Here is a 23,138-nt window from a genome sequence, read left to right on the forward strand (position 1 = left end):
TGGTGATTCTATCACTGCTCTCAAGGGAGCCAAGTCCAAATTAATGTCTACGCCACGAGCAGTAAGATGTGGTTCATTAAACCAATTTTCCCGCTTGCTATAGCTCGAAGGGTCGGAAGGGCACTGTTGAAGGTGCGGATCGAATAACAGATGAACGCTACACAACCTAATACCTAACAAGGGCCTGAAAGCAGAACCTCGCATTTTGACTCTTCATCGGCCTACATAGATTTCGCTCCCCCAATCATCTTGACTGTACTGGATATATACAGTTAAAAATGAATGCCAGCAGAGCAGCACACAGTCATTCCTTGGTACCTCTTGAGATTCGATTTGATTCGGACACACGTGTTTCTTGTTACATATGATCAGATGTGACATCATGAGATCCCCATGGCTAACCGTACTTCTATTGTCATGCCATCTAACCCACCTTGGCTCGGCGTAGGATTGATGATTGTTGTGCAAAACGTCCGGCCTCCAGATGTCGCAAGGTAGACAGACGTCTATGGCTTTACATCTGACAGCTAGAAAGCAAATTCTCAGCAAATTTCCTCCATTTTCTCTTATAACCTGAGTCAATACTGTTAATTCTTTTGCGAGAACATTCTTGCATTGAATAGGAGCTGCTACTGGCTTTGCCAAACGCAGTCAAGTATGACCAATGGTGCTCTTCTGATACCAACAATGAAAGCCCCCACTGCACCTGCGCCTTACAAAAAGAAGGGGCTATTACAATATTAATGTGGTTTATTCCAGTATTCTACCCGTATTCTATCCCCGGATAATTTCCCACATGGATACCGTTTTTACCCCGTCACTAGTTTCGAGGGAAAGAAGGTCTTACTTGCTGTCAAGCTGTATCATTGGAGGCGAGAGGCGACTCGTGCTTGCCTAAGGGGAAAGGGTAAGGAGGCGCACGGAGCTATTTTTGGAGAAACCCCCTGACCCCAGTCGCTATTTCCCCCCTGCCATTCGCTAAGGGTCCATCAAGAATCATACGTATCTCAACGAGATCGACTCAGCATCCACTCTTTGAATCGATGTGCCTGTCATGAATCAACCCCAACGGCTCAAGAAGGTTTCTTCTTTATTGATGCGAAGATGTCGAAGCCTCAGCCCCTAAACATCGTCGGCGGCGGCCTCCAACGGCGCGAGAGCAATTACCTACTGTCGCCCGTCAATTACGACGACGACGCCATGTCCCTGCACAGCAACCGGAGCGAGCAAGAAACCGACAGCGAAGATGACGAGGTCCTAGCACGCGCCCGCAACAGCCAGGAGTTACGGGCACGCGACAGATTGGTGCTGATGGAGGAGGAGGAAATGGGCCGGCTGGTCGCCGATACGCGCGCCAAGAAGAAGGAAGAGCGTCTGCGACGAGGCAGCAGCAACCTGGCCATCCCCAACCCGCTCAGCATCCTACGCCGGAGTCGCTCCAATAGCCCTCTGGACGCGGTCGGCGGCTCGACCGATAACCTTTTTGGCGGCAGCTCCGACGCCGAGAAGAGGAAGAAACGCCGGGCGCGACGGAAGGAGAAGAAAGACCAATTGCTGCAGGACGCCCAGCATGGAGAGGATGCCGGGCTGATGTACGAGATGGAGTCGGGTGACATGAAAGAGGGCAGCTCGACCGGTGACAGCAGCGATCGGGAAGGTAGCGACGAGCTCGACCGCCGCAACCTGAGCATGCATTCCAAGACGGACAAGAAGAGGCGATGGAAGAGATGGCTGTTCCTGTACACGCTCATTGCCGTTGGCTTCGCATTCCTCGTCCTTCTCGCATGGAAGATCTCGGTGGACAAGAAGCGGGAAACCCAGAAATTCGTCAGTAATGGGACTGCGCTTTTTGCCCCGACCACCATCATCATCAGTCTTGACGGCTTCCGTGCCGACTTCTTGCAGCGCGGCCTGACACCCCGGCTGAACGCTTTCGTAAAAGAAGGCGTATCACCTTTGTACATGCGACCCTCGTTCCCCTCAGTCACGTTTCCTGTAAGTTGCGCTCATGAAACATCAGCTTTCTATCGTCTTCCATGAATGGAGCTAACAGATGCAGAATCACTACACTCTTGCTACAGGCCTTTACCCTGAAAGCCATGGAGTCGTTGGGAACACATTCTGGGACCCCGAACTTCAGGCCGAGTTCTACTACACAGATCCCTCAAGAAGCATGCAAGCGAAGTGGTGGGACGGGGAACCCTTCTGGGTGACTGCCGAGACTCAAGGCATCCGCACTGCCGTCCACATGTGGCCTGGCAGCGAAGCCCACATCAAGGGCATGGAACCCAGCTTCTTGGACCGCTACAAGGGCAAAGAGAAGTTGCCCAAGAAGGTTGACAGACTTCTTGAGCTACTGGATATGCCTGGCATGGAGAATCCCGGTACTGATATCAGCGACATGAGACCACAGTTGATTGCCGCCTATGTTCCCAATGTTGATGCCGACGGTCACCGGTACGGCCCTAACAGCACGGAAATCCGCTCTACGATCAATGACGTGGACACAATGCTCGACCAGTTGTTCCACGGATTGGAGCAACGGAACTTGACGAACATTGTGAACGTCATCATCGTCTCAGACCATGGCATGGCTACGACCGATGTGGATCGCATGGTACAGATTGACGATGTCGTTGACCTAGAGAAAGTGGCACACGTCGACGGTTGGCCCTTGGTTGGAATCCGACCCAAGAACCCGGACGACCTTCAGGTGCTGTACGAGCAAGCGCTCGGCAAATTGAAAGATAACCCCAACTATGAGGTCCGTCTCAAGGATAAGGACATGCCGGAGCGCTACCACTTCTCCAAGAACGATCGTATCGCCCCTCTCTGGATCATCCCCAAGGCGGGATGGGCCATCGTGAAGAAGGAAGAGTTCGACATCCAAGATGCCAAAACCAAGGGTCTGGCATATGACCCCCGCGGCTTGCATGGTTACGATCACGAGCATCCCCTGATGCGAGCTATCTTCATTGCCCGCGGACCAGCCTTCCCCCATCAACCCAATAGCAAAATTGAAGCGTTTCGTAAGTTACCAACCCCATAGTTGTACTGCCGAAGACAACCTGCTGACCATTTTCCTCAGAAAATATCGAAGTATATAACATGCTTTGCGATTCCGTTGGTATGGAACCCAAGCCGAATAACGGAACCCTTCGTCTACCTCTCAAGCCTGTTGGGCTGCACGACGCGGAGCCCGCCATCGAGGAGCCTGAAGATCCAGAGACGACCACTTCCTCTCAGGCAACAGTAGCATCGGCAGCTACGGCAGTCTCTACCTCCTCAACTGAACAGGTCACTGCTGCTACTACTACCGATACGGCCCAAAACCCAGCCTCGACGCCACCAGTTGGCGTAGATCCTGTGGAGCCGAGTCTCTCGAAACCCTTGGGGATCGACCCGGTCCAAACGGGACCCCCGGAGAGGCCTCACCCGAACGAGGATAAAGAAGACACACATCACTTCAAGAGTATCACAGACCTGTGGGACTGGTTGAAAGATAAGGCCGGCCATGTCTGGGATAAAGTTAGCGGTGGGTCGGGGTCTAGTTGAGTCGTTTTGAAGACTACAGTTGTTTTTTCTGTATTATCAAATAGCGATGTATTCTTTGTAATTCTTTCAGGGCGGGAGGGTTTTTGCGTTGGCATTGAGCCCCTGATACCCGTCACAGGGAGGCATGGAGATCGGCGTCGCGGCGTTTGGGTCATCACGAAGTACTTTCTAGACTTCTTCAGGGCATTTGGTTCAGACCTTGTTATTCATCTTCTACCGAGCATAGCCTGCCTTTAAGTTTAGGCATCTCTTCAGGTATTGAATAGAAAAAGGGCTCTAGAGCGGGTATCATAAAATTGCACATGCATCCGTGAGTTGGGTTTCTGCCGTTCAGCGGAAGGATATACCCCCCCTTCGCAGACGCTGCCCCTGTTGAACCACTTCACCCCTGGCAAGATCTCGCTTGTCACCCATCTGGCCGTCTTTGTGTGCATGCTGCCGTCGCCGAAAGGCTCCGCGGTCTTCTTGTCCCTCTTGAGTCTCTTCTCTGCCTCCAGGTCCAGATTCCGCAGAGCAACATCGACCCCGTCCACATCCGCAGCTGCCCCGTCCGCAAGGCTCCCAGTTGGCTCCTCGTCGTCCTCGTCCGGATCCGGGTCCTCGTCGCCGCGGGGGAAACTCGTCCGGCCCGCGGCCAGTGCCTGGAAGATGACGAGCTGGTCCTGCAGGTACTCGTCGACGGCGCCGCGCCGCAGCGCCACTTCCTGGTAAAGCTGCTTGGACACGTGGCGCGAGATCTCGCTGCTCAGCGCCGCGGGGCTCTTGTTCTTGCGCTTGCTGGAGTACATGTAGTCGCGGCCCCAGCGGCGGGAGGATGGGGAAGAGGCGGCGTCGTCGTCGTCGGTGTTGTGCGCTACCAGGAGCACGTACATGCGTGCGTCGTGCCCGCTCTCCTCGACGACCTTGAAGTTTAGGTCGGTGCCGGGGAAGAGGGTGTCGAGGTCCCGCGCCAGGGCGTCTTGGAGCGGGGCGTGGAGGGCTGTGGGGGTCAGGATGCTGGCGTCGATGCGTTGGATTGTGAAATCTTTGTCCTTGGCAGCAGAAGCAGCTGTCGACGTCGAGCTGCCATCTTCGGGCTTTGCTTCTTTCGTCTTCAGGGGCTGGCCCAGCGGTAGGGGTGGACCCGAAACCAGACGCTGCCCATGCGGCTCGACCCTGTGCTCCAGCTGCGCTGCAGCAGCCGGCGCTCCACGCGCACGCCCGCGAACCGCGACTCCAGCGTGGGTAGCAGGACCTGGTCCAGGTACTCGTACGAGAGCGAGAAGGAGACGTTGGTGCCGCCCTGGAAGTCGATCTCGATGGGCGTCCCGTTGCTGTCAGCCGCGAACAGAAGGTAGGGAAGCACCGCCTGGAAGACGAGCATGATGCTGGCCGCGGGCGAGTCGGCCGTGATGATGATGGGTTTTCCTTTCTGCTGCAGGCCGGCAGCCGATGCTGCTGGGGTGAGCGAGGGTCGGAACTCTAGGGTATGGCTGCCGACGGAGAGACCGTCTACCTCGGCGCCGGTGGTTTCGGCCAGCCATTTGATACTGGCTACATGCTGAGACTTGAGTCCTGGTAGGATGTGTTAGTTACTTTTCATTTCTTCCTGTCATGTGAATATACAGCTTCTTGGTCTCAGAAATAGACGATGGTGACCGTCATGATTTGCTTGGAAGGTGTGTCCTTTGAACGTATGGTATATGAAGTGATGATGTGCCTATTATTAGACTTACCTCCTCCTCGTCCGCCGGAACGGTTGCCACGTACATGCGTGATGCGGATCGGCTGCGATGTCACGGCCGCTAGAGCGACGGAGATGCGGACCAACTGGCCCCCACCTTCTCCGGTGCGGCCATCGAGCTCGATGGGCTTCTTGGGCTTCATGATTTGTATCCTCGTGGAGGCGTCCCGGTCGTAGAATTTTTGGATGGCAATCGAGCGGTTGTACGGTGTTCTTCCCCTTGTCATTTACTGAATATGCCCCCACTTAAAGCATGTGAACGTTCCTGCTGTTTGGGGCGTACACTGGAGGTGTTCCTTAGTGAGTCATCCGGGCTGTGTTAGTGCTTGATGAATCAACATGAACCATTCACCGTGGCCAAGGTCTTTCTTTCATCGGTGGGTTTCAACAACATACAACTGTATGAAATTTTTACTACTGAAATAATGGGAATTTAAAGTCCGCAGCTTGAGAGATCGCAACTCGCTATCAACCTTGCTGAGAGTTGCAGGTACACCGCAGGGTCAGCTTGCCATTGTATGTACGAAGACAATTTGCTTGATATGTGTACACATTTCTTAGGAAGCGAATATTGAAGATAAAAATAAGCGAATATATGTTACTTACTGATTTTTTGTGCTTTATTCCTGCATCAAATGTGTTGACTTATTGCAGCCAGTCTCGTCAGTTCTGCCTCTCAACTGCGTTGACTTATATGTGCATGTATGTAGCCAATATGCTTGCTATGCAGATAGGGGCCCATAATTATTAGCGGGTGCTTTCTATTTTAGTGTAGTGACTGCCTGGAGTCCAACCAACATTGAAGCAACCTTCAGCACCTAGGCGACATCGAACAGCTCCATAGATTCAATCTACAACGCCAAAGGCAGGGTTTCGACTATTGCGCCGACTTCACTATGAGCTCCAAACGCCAGGCCGAAGACAACCCATCGCGATCCACATCGAAGCGACCGCGACAAAGCACAAACAAACACTCGTCGCAAGTCGACCAAACTTATGGCCAACGAACGGCTTTTGGCGACCTCCACGATCCCACCATACCTAATGATGATGACTTGGAATGGGAAGACGAGACGGATGCTCTGGCATACCTAATGTCTGTCAGGAAGGAGGCTCATGGCATTCCCAACTTGCTTGTGGCCTCCAAGCCCATCGGCCCCAGCAATGAATCGGTTGACCGAAGCATCTACGCCGATGGCAGGGGCGATTTTAGAGGATTCTACCAAGATGGAGCATACACGGCCCTTCCCGACGAATACTACGACGAGGAGGAATATGACGAAACTGAGGAGCCCGAGGCAACTGCTGCAGACGGCACTGGAGCAGCGGAAGATGCTGCAGATGGCGACTATGATGAGGAATATAGCGACGACGCCAGTCTTGGCCGTCCTCGCAACAGCAACATCGACGAGATTCATAAAGCTTATTATGGCTCTCTGAAACGGCAGTATCTGAATCTCCGCCGAATGCTACATTCCAGTCCACCAGACAGTCTTGTCGCATCCTTGCCGCTCGACAATCCTACAGAAGTTGACAACTTCGGCGCATCCCCAGACGCCTTCAGACAATGGACTGGTCGCGTCATGAACACAGACCCACTGCCCGCCCAAATCGCCTCGATGCACAAGGACGGCGTGGTCCGCTTACTGCGCATCATACTCACCGGGAAGTTCTTCAGGAAAGGGCAGGAGCTTCACGAACGGACCAGTCGTTGGCTATGGGCCTTGCTGGCGCGCCTCCCCGATAAAGGTGAACTCTACTACCAGGAAATCGGGTGGGTACGGGAGCTCGGGAAACGCGCGGTTCTGTTTATGGTAAGCCTGGCGGAAGCTGAGATCTTGCACCAAGATTACGACGTCCGTGGGACCAAAGACAGTGACGATGGTGATGGGATGGATGTCGAAGTTGATGAGAACTTGGACGATGTGTCGAGCGAACCGGCGTCCATTGATGACACTCCACCTGTCCGGGAGGACAATCCGCCGACTGACCAGATCATGCAAGATGGTGCTGAGACTGGTAAACAAGACAACGGTCAAGTAAATGATGGGGCTGCAGGATCTCTTGCGGCCCCTGCGCCGGTAAAGGAGGAATCACCACCACAAGTACCACCAACACAGGCACCGGAAGGTGCAACTGATAATGCTACATCTCCATCCGACGTTGAGATGCAAATCGACTCCGACATGGACGAAGGGGGAAGTATCTGCCGTTTCACAGCCCAAGATTGAGTCTACAACAGCTGACGTAGAGATGGCCAAATCAAGACTTCTAGCACAGCTTGGCGGTCTTGACGGAACAGCAGACGATGGCGAAGTCGAAGAGCCTAGGCCCCATGAAGTCACCACGGAGCCCTTTCTAGAGCCTGAGGTCAAGGAGGAATCTTCCGAGTTCGCAGAAAGCCTTGTTGACCCTGAGGACATCGAGGATGAAGAAGTTGCCAGGGCCAAGGCCAACGTCCGGGCTACGCTCAATATGATTCTCACGGTTGCTGGTGAGTTCTATGGGCAACGAGATCTGCTCGAGTTCCGCGACCCCTTCGGCAGGATTTCGGAAGAAGGTAACACTCGCCAGTAATCTCTTTAAGGTTACAGGATGTAGCATATCAAGACCGGGTCAGCATGAGATGTCTGTAAGTAGTATGAGGACGGGTACGATTGGGTCGGCTCTGCTTGATCAACCAGATGAGCGTAATAGTGGTATTTGACTATACCGACCTAGATAATAATACTCTTCAAAGATATGTATATCTGGTGTTGTAAGTGACTACATGTGAACCAACAAAGTGTTTCGAACTCATGAGGAAACGTGGGAAGGGCCATCGTTCTCCTTTGTTACCGATGCCTTAGATATTGAAACCTGCATGATCCTGAAGTCTACCCAAGCACAATATCGACCTCCTCTGTTTGCGAGGACCAGCTCTCAGCTATCTGATTATAGTAACTTTGTACATGTGCTACGCCGACCCTCGTATAGGCCGGCGGCTGTTGCAAGTTCGAAGCAGAAGCAGGCTTCACGAGAAGAAGCGTGACTTCGACCCCTGCGCGGACCACGCTTTGCGTAGAGCTCAAAATCAAGTACTCGATAGGCCCCCGGCTGCTGTCCTCGTGGTCCAGGATAGCGACAGCTTTGCCGCCGTCGTCTACCGAAGCTGGATCACCACCGAGCGGTACAACAGAAAGACCCCACGGCATCTGGACCAGATTGCATTTCCCCTTGTGACATCGGATATGTAGCCGACACGAGGTGATGGGGCCAAAGGGATCATTAGACCCGTCAAGACACTCCAGCTCGACATCATGCAACAGGAGTGAATCAGCATCATTTAATAAGATGCCATCACTATCACCAACATCTGAAGAGGCCATCTGTGGCCGTATCGTAGGGAATACCCCCTCTGCCGGCTTCCAAGCCACGGGAAAGTCATAGGATGTCCAAGACCACGTCGGATGCCTGGGAGACTTGCTCTGGGCCTTGGTGTCCAACTCCGAGGTGCGGAACCAGCCCAGATCCGCCGCCAGGCGATGCGCCCACAAGCCCGCCAGGTACCGCGCCCCCGTCTGCGCCGCGATCCGCCTAGCCACACCGGCGACGGCGACGCCGCGGTCCTCGTACTTGGTAAAGCGGCGGCGGGAGTAGTTCTGCTCGACGAGCCAGGTGTGCCAGACCTGGAACAAGTCGTCTTGGGAGTACGACTCGCTGCTCGCCACGATCGAGCGGACTTCCTTGAACTCTCTGAACGCCCGGACGAAGGGCAGCCCGTCCTCGGTCGTGAAGTCGCCGCGGCTCTCCCACACCATCTGCGTCGCGGCGAAGTGGATGGTCCGGGGCGCCAGGATGTTCTCCTGGAACGTCCAGCCGCGCGTGGAGAGCTTGCTGTCGTTGAGGGCTTCCGGGGTCTCGAGCGTCAGCGGGGGTCGGTAGATGAGGAGGGTGGACGGCTCGCCGGTGCTGAGCACGGAGTCGATCTCCTCGAAGTTGTCGTTCGTCGGCAATAGTGGATCCGGTACCATCCGCTTTCGAAGTATCCCACCGAAGCTGTCGGAGCTGCTGTCGGCGGCGATAGTCAGGTACGAATCGCCGTAGACGGAGGCCATCTTAGCGGATTCCGTGGCCCAGTCCGCCGCCGAATCTTGGATGATGCACAGGGCGTCGATCCACAGGTATCGTATACCCAGCGATCGAGTGATGGTGACGGCATCTTGGAAAGAGGGCGGCAGGCTGCTGTGGGAGATGCTGCGAAGCCGGGATTGAAGGTTGCCAGATGTGGTGATGAGGTCCTTGGTCAGCGTTCCGCCCCAACAGTGGCTCAGAGCGACGTAGTCAGGAGCGGCATTTCCAGACCAAGAACCGGACGAAACCTAGGCGTACGGGCGACTTCTCGCTCCAATGCGTCTCCACGCCATCGGGAAAGACGTCGATCAGCCGCCCGGGCTGCGAGGTCGGAGGATCGAGTGGCCCGTCTGCCTGACCCTGGACTACAGTATCTGTCTCCATGCACGCCCGTATGAATTCAGCCGCCGCGTCAGGCTGTATATTCTCTGGTACGCTATTAACAGCCGGGATTCCGTATCTCGTGGCGGGATCGCCGGGCCAAGTGAATACATATGGGAACGGATAGTGGCTTTTGGGTCCCTCTTCGGCGTCTTTGATCCAACCCAGGGGCACGGGTGCATCCTTTTTAGCAACTCCTCCCCCATTCTGATCGTCGAAGAGACACCTCAACCGCACTAGTTCCCCTGTATCGCACAGATCACAGCTGTTGCTGTGTTGCGCAAATTCAACGCGTGCGGTCAGCGATTCGGCGTTCATGCTGCTGCAGGCATCGCATGTCTTCAAGGGGCCCCTGGTCCTGGGGGTAGACTTTGCCGCCGAAGCGCCCGAAGCTCCCGTAAGTCCCAGCCGGTCCAGGTCTCCAAAGTCGTAATAATCCAGGCCTGCCAGGTCAGAGCCCCTATTGAACCCTAGCAAGTCCTCCATCTCGTCACTCTATGGTGAACAATGGAGTGAATCGCGAAAAAGTGCCAAGTCGAGGTAGTACCCTGATATCTAGCGACGGAAGTTGGCAGAACGATGAAAATGCTTCCAGTTTGTATGAACACATCATAACTCCAGCGACGTCGCGGAGTATTCTGGAGAGATACCCCTCCTGGTGCGACGACTTGGAGGCATAGCCCTCCTAATGCCTGCTCGTGCAGCTTATCAGGCAGAGACGGCTGCCGGCATCCAATAGCCAATGGAATATTGGGGTTTCGTGCCATCCGTGTCATAAGTTCCCACTGGGTGGTCTGCTTTTGTTTCTAGGTCGTCGCAGCGGTTAGCCCAGCGGTAAATTGACGTCTGAGTTTCTGTCGAGTAAAATCATCATGGACTTAAAATAATTTGACATTGTACACTAGACATTGACAATATGCTCATGGGTATCTAGACTCGAGACCGCCGTAACCAAGAGTTTGCCCGTCGCAAACGTGCCTTTTACCTTAGAGCTGGCTGCCCAGACCATCAGTCTTCGCATAACCAAACTGAATTCACCCAACCGCTTTATAAGCGACTCGCTAAGAAAATCAATCCTCGAATGTGCTCCTATGCGCCTTTCCATGCAAAACCCAAAACTCGCTGTAAAATACCCCTGCCTCCATGGCGTATCTGATCACATTGCTCCATTCCGTCTCGTCTCGTCTGGTCTCATCTCCCGTCCTTCGTTAGACATCGCTCATCTCCACCTCCCAGGTGCGGTCGAGAAATTCGGCCTCGTCAAAGTCGTTACCCATTGCCATCGTGTTTTCTTGTCCCATTGCTGCAGCACGTCCTGACATGCCAGCCAATTTGCCTCGGTTACGTCCTTTCCGTGGCACAGCCATAACTCTACCGTTGCCCCAGCCAGCTGGTGCCAGACTACGTGGGCTGACGGCATCATCGTCATGCCAGCCTACAATATTCAGACGTCCAGGCATTTCCGGAGCATCCTCCTCGTCCTCGATGAAGATGCGTTTCCGCGTCCTGGCGCCCGTGACACCGGAACTTGCCGAGCCATTGGAATCTGTGGAGTCCTGGCTCATGGTCAGACCTGGCAGCCCATCGTCGCTATCCATGGCGTCGGCCGATCTGATTGTGGTTTGATAGGAGGGCGCCGTAGCATTGAAGGAGAACGTCTCCGTCGACGACTGAGTGCCCAAGCCGCCGACCTTGTTGATGCCACAGAAGGGCAGTAGCTCGCGCGGGGTCGAGACAGCATTCGCTCGCGACCGACCCGTGTCACCGGCACCTGCGCCAGCCATCTCGTTGCCGGCTTCGTCCCAGAGAGCAAAGGCGCTGTAAGTTCCTGTCTTGTATCCTTCAGGTACGGCTTTGCGCACTCGCATGCCCACCGAAAGCAGATTGGCTTGGTCGTTGCTGCTAGCCGCGTTGAAGGACCGTGGAGTGCCTGCACCAGCGGTGTTGAGCGACGTCGGTGTTGATGAGACGACGCCACTGCTGTTGAAAAAAGAAGTGATTTGTCGCTGTGAAGGGTCGCTGGATGCGCCGGCAAATTGGCGTTTCGTTCTAGGTACGGACATCTGGAGGGGATGACAAGATAATGGGATGAACTGGTTGTTTGGTTGCTGGGACAGGATGGACGCAGGCTAGTGCTCCAGGAGATATCCGTCAATTACAGAGTCCAAGGATTAATTCGAGCTCTTATGCCAGTCGAAACTGGAAGTGCGAGATTGACAGCTTTGTCCCGTAACGTCGGATCAATCTGAAGCAAGCTCCGCCTCAAGGGGGCTGCCGATATGCCGGCCACTTGTGTAGCGAGGTGGGTTTTGGGGGGGAAGCAGGCGAAATCAAGGGCTAGAGACCAATGCGCTCGTGCGTTTTCAAGATCGTGTCGCTTATCGTAGGGCGCCCCTCTCATCCAAGCACAAACTTATTATGTATGACCGGGGGAAAGATGAAGGAGTGTGGGATAAAAAAAAGGATTGAATGATTGATTGGGAACAGATAATTGCAGGAGGAGGCTGGGGAGGAATCTGTGACCCTTTGTAGTGGATAACAGCTGCGGCGATCTATTGAGCGGGGAGAAACAGGCTCTGGACTGGACCCGGGGCAGTGGCAGCGTAATAAGGCACCTTGCAATCCACGCGCCGCAACCAGATGACCGTGTTTTTTCGCGTAAAGCGCTCTTTCCCGGCTGTGATAGGCAGGTCCACTTTTGCTATCCTATCGGGATTCGGCCATTTCAAGTGACGACATCAGATGCGAGGCTCAACTAAGATCTTCAATTTGATGTGCTCAAACTTGTTCATAGCAAATGTGATGGACAGACTGTTGCGAATGTGACGTTAAGTAGGGAGGAAAGAACGGGAGGGTAGCCAGCGGCTCTGCTTACATGCTTCGTTGGCTTTTTTAAGCGTTGGCTGCCTCGTTACACTGGCACCATGGTGATTGGTCTACACTAACACTGAATATGGTCGAATTACCGTCACAGTCTGGCAGCGGCACCACGCTGTTGGCAGATCGGTCAACGATGGTGCAACCGGACTGGAGATAAGAGCGCCAAGTATCATAGGCGGAGTTATCAACTTTGATGGATGTCTACCTTGGCCTGAACTCAAGCCAGCACTGAATGTCTATACTTACACATATATATGTAGTTTTCTGCTAGCTATTGAGCTACATTTTCTATTTGGTGGTTTCGAAGTCGAGATGCTGCATCACTACATGTACGCACCCGCTCGCCCCCGGGAGAGCATTGCCGCATTTTAATATTATCAGAAGCTGACTGCCTGCTACGCCAACCCAGTTGAAAAAGGCTCCTCCATTTATTGCTCGTAGCTGGTGAATACTGACGTTTCCATATAAATCATTGTTGCATCGCTGATGCTTTTCAAGTACTTTCAGACCCGGTGAATTTCGTGCATGCTTCGGCGTCGATATGGATATCAATAATTTGAAAAGCCGAGATCTAATGGATATAGAATTGGCCCACGCATTAAAACGGAGAATTCAATGCCATATTGCTCCGGAGTATCATTATTGTGCTCTTCAAGCCTACCTAAGGAATTGTCATACTCCTCCTACTGTAGGTGTCGCAGATTACTCGCTTATGAAAGAAACTGGCCAATTATCGTCACCAGGGGGGTCGGTGCCACGCGGCATGGCATCAGTGCAAGCTCGGCGTCTTCAAATACGTCGAGAAACAACGCCGGTACTTGAAGAGTGAACATTAGCCGCCCATATCCACCGGTATGGGGAAGTATACAAGGCGCAGCGAACATCATTCATTGACGTACTTTGCCATCATAGATTCCTTACTAGCTGGATGAGGGGTCATCACGAGGCGTGGCCCATGTGTCTCGGGCAGTGTCATTTCACAACTGGGGTGGACTTCGTGGTGATGAGCAAGCTCGAATCCATAGGCAATTTACAAACGCATATCAAGGCTGGGCTACATTGAAGTCACATGGTTGAACAAGATAGGCGAGGGACGATGTCGTGGAACTCTTTTGAATTCGCAAAGGCGTAATGAAGACCGTAAAACCACCGTACTTGGGTATTTAGCGATCCTCAATCGGCGTTCCACGTCCTCGCGGCTAAACGATGCCTTTTTCCCAAAGCATGTCTGAGACGCTCATGTGAAAGCTATTTCCAGCTATCCACCCATGCAACAAAAACCCACCAGCTTCATGTACGTGAAATGATGACTTCCTGATACACGGAACCGAGAAAAACGGAGAATGACTCGCGGAGAAACGATGTGATGCGCAAAGATATCAGGACCCCAAAACGCCCCTTTTTGTATTGAGGATCCTTTGGTAATCCGTCGTCTATCTGCACTGAGAGGTAGGTTGTGTCATGTCGTCGAGTATGTCCAGAAGACATGAAAGATGATGCCCGTTTTCTATGCGCCCATGCCACCGTAATAGAGGCTCTTTTGCAGACATCCGAGCTGTACCATGAAGTCGTGACCTATGCCCAAAACAAAAGAAAAGCAGATGGAGTAACCGTCTACTTTCTTCGGAAAGAGCAGCCCTCCGTCAATCTGGCCTTACCACCGGTAGGCTGGCACAGGACAGTGGTGCATCCTTGGCAGATGACGACGGTCTGAGCGTGAGAGAAAACAGTGGTGATGGTGAAGCAGCCGGGGCACTTGACGTCCATGAAGAAGGATCGGGGAGCGGGCACAAGAGTCTGTTGTGGCAAATTGCGTTAGTCTCCATGCGTTGACCCAAAGCGCCAGGGAATGCGATGCTCCCAAGCGCGCAATCAGGAGCGGCGTTGCCTTACCTTGAGCTTGTGCTTCTTAGCCTCGGCAGCCGGGCTGGGGTTGAGAAGATCAACAGCGAGAACCTATCAATGAATTTGGTCAGCACTTCTGTGTGGGCGAAGCATATGCAAAATCCTCCAAACGCCGGCCCAGTAAATCATATAGCAATATCATCGACGAGTGATGGGCGATCTCTTTTGATATCTGAGCCAAGTTTGGGCGTTGTGTTCAAGATTGTCGTCGATGTCGTGTGCGGTCGGAAATGTTTTGTGGCGTCAAGAGGCCAAAATTGCTTCACGTCCAGTGGCCGGCGTTTAAATCCCCAAAACAAAGACCAATGCAACTCACCATCTTGTCTGACTGTTAGGAAAACTGTCTTGATCGAATCGGTAGCGAGCAGAATATTGCCTGATGGAAATCTGGAAGTTGTTCGATGCAGATTCGCGCTCGCCAGGATGGATGATGGTTGAGTGTGAGGGAGGGGGGAGGAGTCTCGTGTGGACAAACTTGAAGGTCCAGGGCAAAAAGTTCAGAGTCTTTCGGATTTTCCACTGCCAGCTGCTAGGCAGGGCTCCACAGAGGCAATTCGTCTTCTGGTAGTGGTCTAAAAAAGGGAAAAGCGCAATTAGGGTCTAGGGCTTCCACTGGCGGACTGGGAAATGGCCAAAAGTGCTGCTGTGGGGCCAGAGCGCCCAAGATGGCCTATGCTCGGGCTTATGTAATGCGCAGGGTGGGGAAGGTGCAGTAACGTAACGAGTTACAAGCGATCTTAGGCTTGTGGCATGCGATGTGGGGGTCTTGACGTGTCTGCAGGTAACTGACCGTGGATGGCCGAGTCCTTATGCGCGGGGTTCCTTTCCGTGCTCCCAGCCGACCAAGCCTGCAGGGTCTTTTTTATTTACTTGTTCGAGCTCTACCTCAAGCCGTTGCCTAGATCTACGTAATCACAGGGGCGTCTCGCACCCACGAACAACAACTACTTTACTCCTCAGCACCACTTTCTGCCTGTTGCAGACTCGTTCGTACTTATACTTCTGCGACATCTTGACCGCCCGGTATAAAGGGGGGCATCAGCAAATATGGCGGCACCGCAGGAACAGCGCATTGCTGTACCTATTGATGACCCTAACGCAGACACAGAATGGTATGGATACAAAGATAGCAGAGCTTCGACATGGGCAGCTTTATTCTAATGTGTCTTTTTTGCCAGGAACGATATCCTACGAAAACATGGCGTCATCCCCGAGAAACCCCCGTCCCCAACCCCTATGATCGAGGAGGCCATGATTGAGGGTCGGCGAATCGCGCATGAAAATCGTCTCGAGGGAAAGGACCTGGACGAGCTTGATGAGCTCGAAGATTTGGAGGATGACGCTTTCTTGGAAGCGTACAAGCAACAACGCATGCAAGAGTTAAACGCTCTCACGAAGAAGGCTGTACACGGCACTGTGTATCCGGTTTCAAAACCAGAATATCAGCGCGCAGTCACGGAAGCATCCAATAACGGTCCTGTATTCGTCAACCTTGTATCGTCCATGGGCACCAACGTCGAGTCTCGAATCCTTTCCGAGCTTTGGAAGCAAGCCGCGAAGGAATATGGCGATGTCAAGTTCTGCGAGATACAAGCCGACAAGGCGATCGAAAACTACCCGGACCGCAACTGCCCCACGATTCTGGTCTACAAGAATGGCGACATTGTCAAACAAGTAGTTACGTTAATGACTGTTGGTGGCGTACGGATGAGCATGCTCGAAATCGATGATATGCTGGTTGAAGTGGGTGCCGTGGGCGAAAAAGACATGCGGGTGGTAAAGAGGAAGAGAGACGCCGAAGACGAGAAGGAGGAAAAGATCATGCAGAAAGCCGGCATCAGGTCCGGGAACTTGAGGCATGCCATGGTGGAGGACGACGATGACTGGGAATAAGTCGACACGACCATCCATCCAATAGTAGGCTCAGCATATCAAACCAAACGAATGTCTCGCGTGAAGAGCAACGAGGAACCTCACGACTTCATCGCTATTGGGACCCCTAAAAACGCTCTGATACCAGAGTGACGCAAGCTTTTGGCTGTGTACTCTTGGTACTAGCTGATGGGGAAAACCATAACTGTAGCTTATGCCATTCACTCTCTCTGTTAAGAAAAGAACCAAAATGGAATGGGGGGAAGAAGCAGCGAGGCCTCGAGGGTTTAGAATCAATATCATTGTAATGGAAGAAACGCCAAGATGGAAAAAGTCTCGGGTTCTCTCTCTGGAGAAAAAGGGGTCCGCCCGGGATGTGGGACGGATAGCTCCGCATGATGGCGGGGCCGGCGCATTGTTTTCTGCGTCACTACCAACTTGTCGCGTGTCGCGTTTTCCATTGGCTGCTCTCCCCCTCAACATCGCCTGCATCACCACCATAGCAAACCGGTCTTTTCGTACCCACTCACGTACGGACACGGCACGGCTCCAGGGCTCATAGTATCGACCGAGACTGCACCGTTCTTTTTATAATTTCCCCAGTGTCTTATAAGTGAACGTTGCCGCCATGGCCGACGAGCCAACCCTGCCCCCACTGCCTTCAGTCTCCTGGGATTCTGGAAGCCAGAGCTTCACGCGCAAGCGCGTCAGGGGTGCAAATAACGCGCCACCGATATTCTCAAACTCCAGTGACCCTGCCGTTTTTTCAAGTGATGACGACCCAAACGTGGAAAACTACGCGCAAGGTGGGAGGCAGCGGAAAAAGCGATATGTTGGTAGCTGGTTTCACCAACATCCGGCCTCGGGCGACTCAGCCTTTGGTGACGAAGTTCGACCGAATCCCAAAACGAAGCGGACATTCCAGCGCCAATTTGACAGCGGCGTCTGGATGGGAAGCGACATCTCGACTGACATGGAAGAAGTCGGGATGGAAATTGGCCTCACTGCCAATCCCAGAATACCCCAGCTCAATGTGTCACGACCAGTTACCGTGCCTTCTCCAGCCGAAAGAGAAGCCCACCGGCGAATCAAAGAGGCCATTGACCTGGGCAGGGAGAACCTTGATTTAACGTGAGCCTCCGCAACGCGCCCAACTTAACATGGCACTTCTGCTAACACTGCGCGAAGCTCACTTGGACTCGAACGATTATCTGATGCTGTTCTATCATCTCTGAGTGAACTCTCGTGTACTCCACTTGTCACTGACGGGGTGCCGTTTGAGCACAAAGATCCGGCCTTGAAGATATTCCTCTCTGGCAATCCGCTTATTCGTGCACCCAGTGCGCTTTTCAAACTAGAGTTCCTTTCTGTCCTCAGCCTGCGGAACACCCAGATTATTGAGCTACCACCGGCCATTGGGTATTTGCGGAACCTCAAGACTTTGAACATATCTCTGACACGTTTACGATATCTCCCTGCAGAGCTACTTGACCTCATGACGTTTGATGGCAAATTGAAGGAATTGATGATACACCCCAATCCGTTCCATCAGCCGGATCAGCGCCAGTATCAGGGAGCGCTGTTTCCCAGCTTATCTGACGAGCCGCAGGACGCATTATTGCTTCACGAGACAGAAGGAAAGAAGGCATATGATGGCAGAACCATCCGCGCCTGGCTGGAGAAAGATGCCAGTTTACCCGAGGACGAAGAATTCCGGCATCGTACCAGCCTTCCACTAGATGTATGGCAGATGCTCCTCGCCGCTCGATCACCGGTTCAGTTCACCGACAGCCGTGGCGTTCAACTCTCACAGTTCACCCTCCCGGAATTGCCAACAGAAGACGGCGTGTCTCCATTGGTTGTTGAGACTGAGGAGCTCACCTCTCCGCCAACGCTCCCCCGCTCGGTACGCGACAGCAACGCAACGGCCACGTCATTCAGTCGGGTGCCTTCTCTGATGGAGATTGCGCTTCGGTCCTGTTCGCGAACAGCGCACCGTGAGCAGCTACCAGAATGGCTGGAGGGGAGCGACCCCCACCATCTGGCAGACACACTGCGGGATCTCAACGCACAGGCCGATGCGAACGGGAACTCCGGTACGGTGCCTTGTTCCACCTGCCGAAAGCCTGTCGTCAGACCGCTTGCGCAGTGGATCGAGTGGTGGGACTTGGGCATGGTCTCCTTGATCAACGGGTTGTCTATCTGTCCCATCGATATTTCTGAACTAGACAAAAAGTCTGTGCCCTTCATGAAGCGAGCGTGCTCATGGGGCTGCCTCCCGAAATCTACACCCTATGGCACTAGTTTTCCGGGCACTGTGAAATTCAGTTTTGCCCCAGAGCCAGAGGTAGAAGAGGGCTAGCTGGTTTAGATGAGAGATCTAGGCGATCAAGTTCGTTGATCTGAGACCTGTATATATCAAAATGGGAAGAACGTGTCACAAGATGATGCAAGCATATCTCCAGGCCTAGGGCCTGATTGTATATACTAGAGCGCCACCCTGATGTGATAATACGGTTAGGGATCTAAAGACTCGCTCATAATCTTGTGGGAGGTCTCACAAGAACAAGAGCATAGTCGTTTGTGTATATTTATCGGCGATTGCTGCTTCAAAGCATGCAATTAGTCTGTACCAACAATGTGGAGTTTGATTTCTTTGTTTGTGTCTTCAAGATACATACATTTTGTCAGGGCCAGAGCTATCTTATTCATATAACCTTCCAAGGTTGTCGGAGTTCTTGCGGTATACTTTCTGGATCATGCCTCCAAGGCTCAATACTAGTGTTTGACTACATCATATCGTATACCTATTTTGCTTGATGTGTTGAGACATACCGGGGGCAAAATCGAACTCTCGATCGATCAAACGTCCAAAATTCAGGGGCTCGGTTACCGCCGATAGGTTTCGTTGCTTCGCATTGGTTATTATTATTATCCACTAATCAATCGACTTCCGCCGCCGCCGCCGCCTTCCGCACCAACCACGGCAGGGGCTTTTTGCACTGCAACCCGTGGCAAATGAGGCAACTTGCATATTGCCGTTGCACAGCCCTCTCCGGCTGCCAAGTCCCGACAGCTGGTCGCGTTACAGCCCAACTGGTTCGTTCGTTCTTCCCGCGTTTTCGAGTGGCTGCAGATTGGGACGGCAAATCATCATTGATTTTTCTTTTGGTGACCCAGCGAAAGAACCTTGAAAGGGTTGGTTTGGGAGGGTAGCAGTAAGGGTAGTATTCATCCGTATCAGCTAATGGCTTTCATGATGTGACCCCTACGTTGTTCGTGCGTATGCGTATTGCATTTGATTGCTGGACCGTGTAACGAAACGGCACGGATCCGCCTCATGTTACTGACCGGTGTCTGGCGCGTCCCGGAAAAAGGGGGAAGTTTAGGGGGCCATGCATGCAATGCACGACAAACTCACCAAGGTTGCCTCCAGCGCTTCGTGTCGGCATGGCTACCGAAGCTGCACTTGCGTGTTTGGGATGCTTACTAAACAGTTCACAACTCACGATTGTGATGGGTCAGTAGCGATATCACGCTTCCCGGTCAGATGTGGTGGGATGAAATCGATTTGGTCCGACATATCGACACCTCAATTCGTTGAATAAAGACATGTGGCGTATCGTTTCAAAGCTGAAGGTGGCACTCGTTTGCTCTCAGGGGCCACCCAGTCACCCGATATAAGAATAGTTACATATCATATGTCATACCATGTCGGGTGTGGGCTGGGTATCGCGGCATTGGTACGGAACAAGAATGGGCGCCTCAATAGGCGCATCATACATAATATCAAACGGAAATCCTTATCTATGAAATATCAAAGAGCGAACAGGCAGAAAACGATCCCTTCCAGAGCCCATACCATCCCTCGTTGAGCTAGCAAGGCTTTTTGTGATGCAAGACGTCAAGCTAGTTCTACCGAGTCGAGGATCCCTTGCCTCCGACGCATGCTTGAGTGGCCAATATCCCATAGCGTGGCAAAATGGCCGATCTATTTTCAGACCTCCTTCATAACCTTTTTCCCATCCTTTTCTTCTACCACCCGAGATTTGTTGAAGTGGTTCAACACCACCAGCCCGCATCGCAGAGCCACCAGAAAAAGAAGACCGTGATCCAGGGTATATATGGGATTGCATGTGTCATGCTGCAAGAGAGGACACATTACCATGACAATGGATTTACCAATACCTGCATTGGTTGCTTTGTTTGCATGGTTACTGCGGTCGGTCATCTCGTACACTACCGCTGCTTTGTTACTCCTGAGGTCGGTGGGAGTTTTGGATCGGACACAATCTGGCTGACACGGTGGTTACGGCCGTCCTCGTTCAAAGCGAATGGGTACCATGGACCGTCGCCAAAGCCTTGAGCAAGTTCAACCTTATTCTTCCTGTCGTTACGTTTTGGAGCTTGGTCGTTGTCGTCGAACTCCCTGCTGCGGGTAAGGAATTGGTCTTGTCAGATCAGTCGAGAAGGCTAACTTACGGGTCGGATCCCTGGTCGACGACCATCGACATGTTCGAATCAGTTGAGTACTTCTTTTCCCTTGTCGACTTGCCATGTTTAGCTCGTGAAGCTGCCTCTGTGGTGTGCCTGTGGCTACGGCTTTTCCTAGTTGGAACCGAGCCTGCATTTGCTTCTACAAAGGGCTCAGGAGATGTCACCCTATCCGTTCCGCCGATGAATCCGCCATATCCATCTACATGAACGGTTGGATCGTGGTAATACGGGCCAAAGGACATGAAGTTGTGGCCAGGCTGAGGCCATGCGTTGGAAGCAGCGCCGTTACTTAAGCCGCAAGGGTATGCGACACTTCCCCTATCATTCACGTTGAGGTTGTCTCCTCCCAATTCGTTTGGGGCAACAGGATGATTGGCAGCATAATAGGGGAAAGTGTTCCCAGGCTGGCTTTCGCTTCCTGGCTCAGGGGCGTCCCAAGTGTTGTCCATCTCCACAACAGTGTTCATGTCTCGGGATAGAATGGTGGTGTTGGAGTGTTGGTCTTCGTCCCGGGTGCGTTTTGGTATCGTGGATCGGAACGTCGTCATGCTCTCTGGAGCTCGAGTGTGCACAAATAGGTCAACGGGGCATGACACCTTCGAGATGGGTGCTGCTGCCTTATATCGCTGCGATACTCGTCGGACCGAGTCAGGTATTGGGCGGCAGAGTTGTGAAAATCAGGGGCTGCTATTTTTACGGCTCGATGTCGCACCAAAAACAGTGGAACAAAAAAGGAGATGAGACCACCGGAGCCAACCAGACTGGCCCGCCTCAAAGATTGTTGTTGCCTGATTCCTTAGCAAAGGGGCTTGTAGTATCGCACGCGGACCACATACAGAGGTTTTGGAGCGTATTGACAGAGTGACAGAGTATTGTCAAAAAAAAAGGCGGCCGGGTCCGTCACACCGCTGGAGTGAAAATTAGGGGTGGGATATATATTCGTGCCCAACAATGATGGTCCTGCCAACATGACTGGTGATGGCTCCGGGTAGTGGCTTTTGGATGCATGGGTGCCTGTTTCCTTTGAGCAGGGTGATCCATGGCCAACCTCTGAGATGGTATTCGTTGCCAGGTCCTTGTTGGCTGAAAACCGGAGTCGTGTTATGAAGTTCATGTTTGGCCAGGACGACGACGCAAAAAGGTCCAGTCATGTCGGGACAGCGATCAATCCGACTGGCACGAAAACGAAAGCAGCAACCATTGTTTCAAGATATTGCCCTGGTCTTATGATATATCCTCGATGCGGGCGGGGGTATGGTGTCGCTGAGTTGCTTGCCCATGGAGTGGACGATAGATAGCTGATGCATAGTAGCCTGGCCTATAAGCTGCACCATGTTTCGAAACAACCAGGACTGGGTAAAGATCTTATTTGATACTGTACGTGTGATGCAACAACAGCTGTAAATGGCTCCAATCAAGTCAAGTCTCCGGGTAGCTTTACAAGAAGACAGGTAGACCCCCAGCCGACAAGGCAGACACTCGCCGTTCAGGAAAGTGGAAGCGACACTGGTGCGCGTGAATTTGGGTCCACTCAGGAGCAGATAGACGCATTCAAACGGGATGACGGTATGTCATCGATCAGAAGCAAGATCAACATTGAAGCATCTCATTCAGTTGGCCAAAACAGAAGGAAGGGGAGAAGGAAACGAAGGCGGAGACACAGGTCAACATACAAAAGGAAAGAGCCGCCGCCACGTCATGTCTCTGAGCTACATATAGGCAGTAAGTCCTGTCAGAAGGAGCAAGGGAGAACAGACATGGAGCGCTGGGTCATGCATATCGGCTGTCTCTGCTACAGAAATCGTATGCACCCTAATCACTAAGGAAGCAAGGGGTCCTACGTATTACCTTATGTGCATGCACCACCACTCCACGGCGCTTGCCTCAACTGCTTCCTCATGCCGCTGCATGACTCTGGTCGCGACTTACTTATCTTCATGTCTGTAATAACACCTCCCAGGATCCATTCATCGACACTTCCCCCTTTCCCTCAGTATGCAGACCACGTATGTTACTCGAGTAGCGCGTACAGCCCGTCTCCTTGGGATTGTTCAGATAGATTGGGGCTCACACGTGGTGTTGGCTGCCACTGACAAAAGGCACAATGCCAAATGCGTAGCTCAAGTTGCAGCCCAAGAAGACAGGACGGCCATGGCCTACTAAGACTTTGAGAAGAGGATTTGATCACACCAGAGCTGTCAATGGCGTCGGA

At 52.8% G+C, this 23,138-nt stretch overlaps 9 protein-coding genes across 9 annotated transcripts; 4 read left to right on the plus strand and 5 right to left on the minus strand.

The window, feature by feature from the left end:
* Positions 1-1,104: 1,104 nt before the first annotated feature.
* On the plus strand, positions 1,105-3,555 carry PG985_012118 (ectonucleotide pyrophosphatase/phosphodiesterase family member 3; the record flags this gene model as incomplete). The annotated part of the gene is made up of 3 exons (XM_066831885.1): positions 1,105-1,995; positions 2,060-3,029; positions 3,089-3,555. 3 exons carry the CDS (start codon positions 1,105-1,107, stop codon positions 3,553-3,555), a joined length of 2,328 nt encoding a protein of 775 aa, XP_066679935.1.
* Positions 3,556-3,806: 251 nt separating this feature from the next.
* Positions 3,807-5,421, minus strand: PG985_012119 (uncharacterized protein; the record flags this gene model as incomplete). Its single annotated transcript, XM_066831886.1, has 3 exons — positions 3,807-4,586; positions 4,679-5,109; positions 5,271-5,421. 3 exons carry the CDS (start codon positions 5,419-5,421, stop codon positions 3,807-3,809), a joined length of 1,362 nt encoding a protein of 453 aa, XP_066679936.1.
* A 753-nt stretch (positions 5,422-6,174) lies between these two features.
* PG985_012120 (uncharacterized protein) lies at positions 6,175-7,855 on the plus strand (the record flags this gene model as incomplete). Its single annotated transcript, XM_066831887.1, has 2 exons — positions 6,175-7,480; positions 7,530-7,855. The coding sequence occupies 2 exons, from the start codon at positions 6,175-6,177 to the stop codon at positions 7,853-7,855; spliced, it is 1,632 nt and encodes a 543-aa protein (XP_066679937.1).
* Positions 7,856-8,154: 299 nt separating this feature from the next.
* Positions 8,155-10,258, minus strand: PG985_012121 (uncharacterized protein; the record flags this gene model as incomplete). Its single annotated transcript, XM_066831888.1, is given in 2 exon segments — positions 8,155-9,639; positions 9,650-10,258. 2 exon segments carry the CDS (start codon positions 10,256-10,258, stop codon positions 8,155-8,157), a joined length of 2,094 nt encoding a protein of 697 aa, XP_066679938.1.
* Positions 10,259-10,980: 722 nt separating this feature from the next.
* PG985_012122 (uncharacterized protein) lies at positions 10,981-11,835 on the minus strand (the record flags this gene model as incomplete). The annotated part of the gene is made up of 1 exon (XM_066831889.1): positions 10,981-11,835. The coding sequence occupies one exon, from the start codon at positions 11,833-11,835 to the stop codon at positions 10,981-10,983; it is 855 nt and encodes a 284-aa protein (XP_066679939.1).
* A 2,059-nt stretch (positions 11,836-13,894) lies between these two features.
* On the minus strand, positions 13,895-15,103 carry PG985_012123 (40S ribosomal protein eS27). Its single transcript, XM_066831890.1, has 3 exons — positions 14,874-15,103; positions 14,546-14,608; positions 13,895-14,449 (listed from the first exon to the last, which is right to left on the minus strand). Exons 1-3 carry the CDS (start codon positions 14,874-14,876, stop codon positions 14,267-14,269), a joined length of 249 nt encoding a protein of 82 aa, XP_066679940.1. The 5' UTR covers positions 14,877-15,103; the 3' UTR covers positions 13,895-14,266.
* A 501-nt stretch (positions 15,104-15,604) lies between these two features.
* PG985_012124 (Phosducin family protein) lies at positions 15,605-16,450 on the plus strand (the record flags this gene model as incomplete). Its single annotated transcript, XM_066831891.1, has 2 exons — positions 15,605-15,669; positions 15,736-16,450. 2 exons carry the CDS (start codon positions 15,605-15,607, stop codon positions 16,448-16,450), a joined length of 780 nt encoding a protein of 259 aa, XP_066679941.1.
* A 607-nt stretch (positions 16,451-17,057) lies between these two features.
* Positions 17,058-18,791, plus strand: PG985_012125 (leucine Rich Repeat family protein; the record flags this gene model as incomplete). Its single annotated transcript, XM_066831892.1, has 2 exons — positions 17,058-17,560; positions 17,618-18,791. 2 exons carry the CDS (start codon positions 17,058-17,060, stop codon positions 18,789-18,791), a joined length of 1,677 nt encoding a protein of 558 aa, XP_066679942.1.
* A 1,877-nt stretch (positions 18,792-20,668) lies between these two features.
* On the minus strand, positions 20,669-21,474 carry PG985_012126 (uncharacterized protein; the record flags this gene model as incomplete). The annotated part of the gene is made up of 2 exons (XM_066831893.1): positions 20,669-20,858; positions 20,912-21,474. The coding sequence occupies 2 exons, from the start codon at positions 21,472-21,474 to the stop codon at positions 20,669-20,671; spliced, it is 753 nt and encodes a 250-aa protein (XP_066679943.1).
* Positions 21,475-23,138: the final 1,664 nt, after the last annotated feature.

This window comes from Apiospora marii, assembly GCF_038362585.1.
Source record: "Apiospora marii strain CBS 49790 chromosome Unknown utg000009l_segment0_segment0, whole genome shotgun sequence".
Taxonomy (NCBI): Eukaryota; Fungi; Ascomycota; class Sordariomycetes; order Amphisphaeriales; family Apiosporaceae; genus Apiospora; species Apiospora marii.

Excerpts from the sequence above, each read along its gene's own strand:
- PG985_012123 (XM_066831890.1), bottom strand. Across the intron at positions 14,450-14,545 it reads CTAAGAAGCACAAGCTCAAG|ACTCTTGTGCCCGCTCCCCG; the intron begins GTAAGGCAACGC and ends TTGCCACAACAG.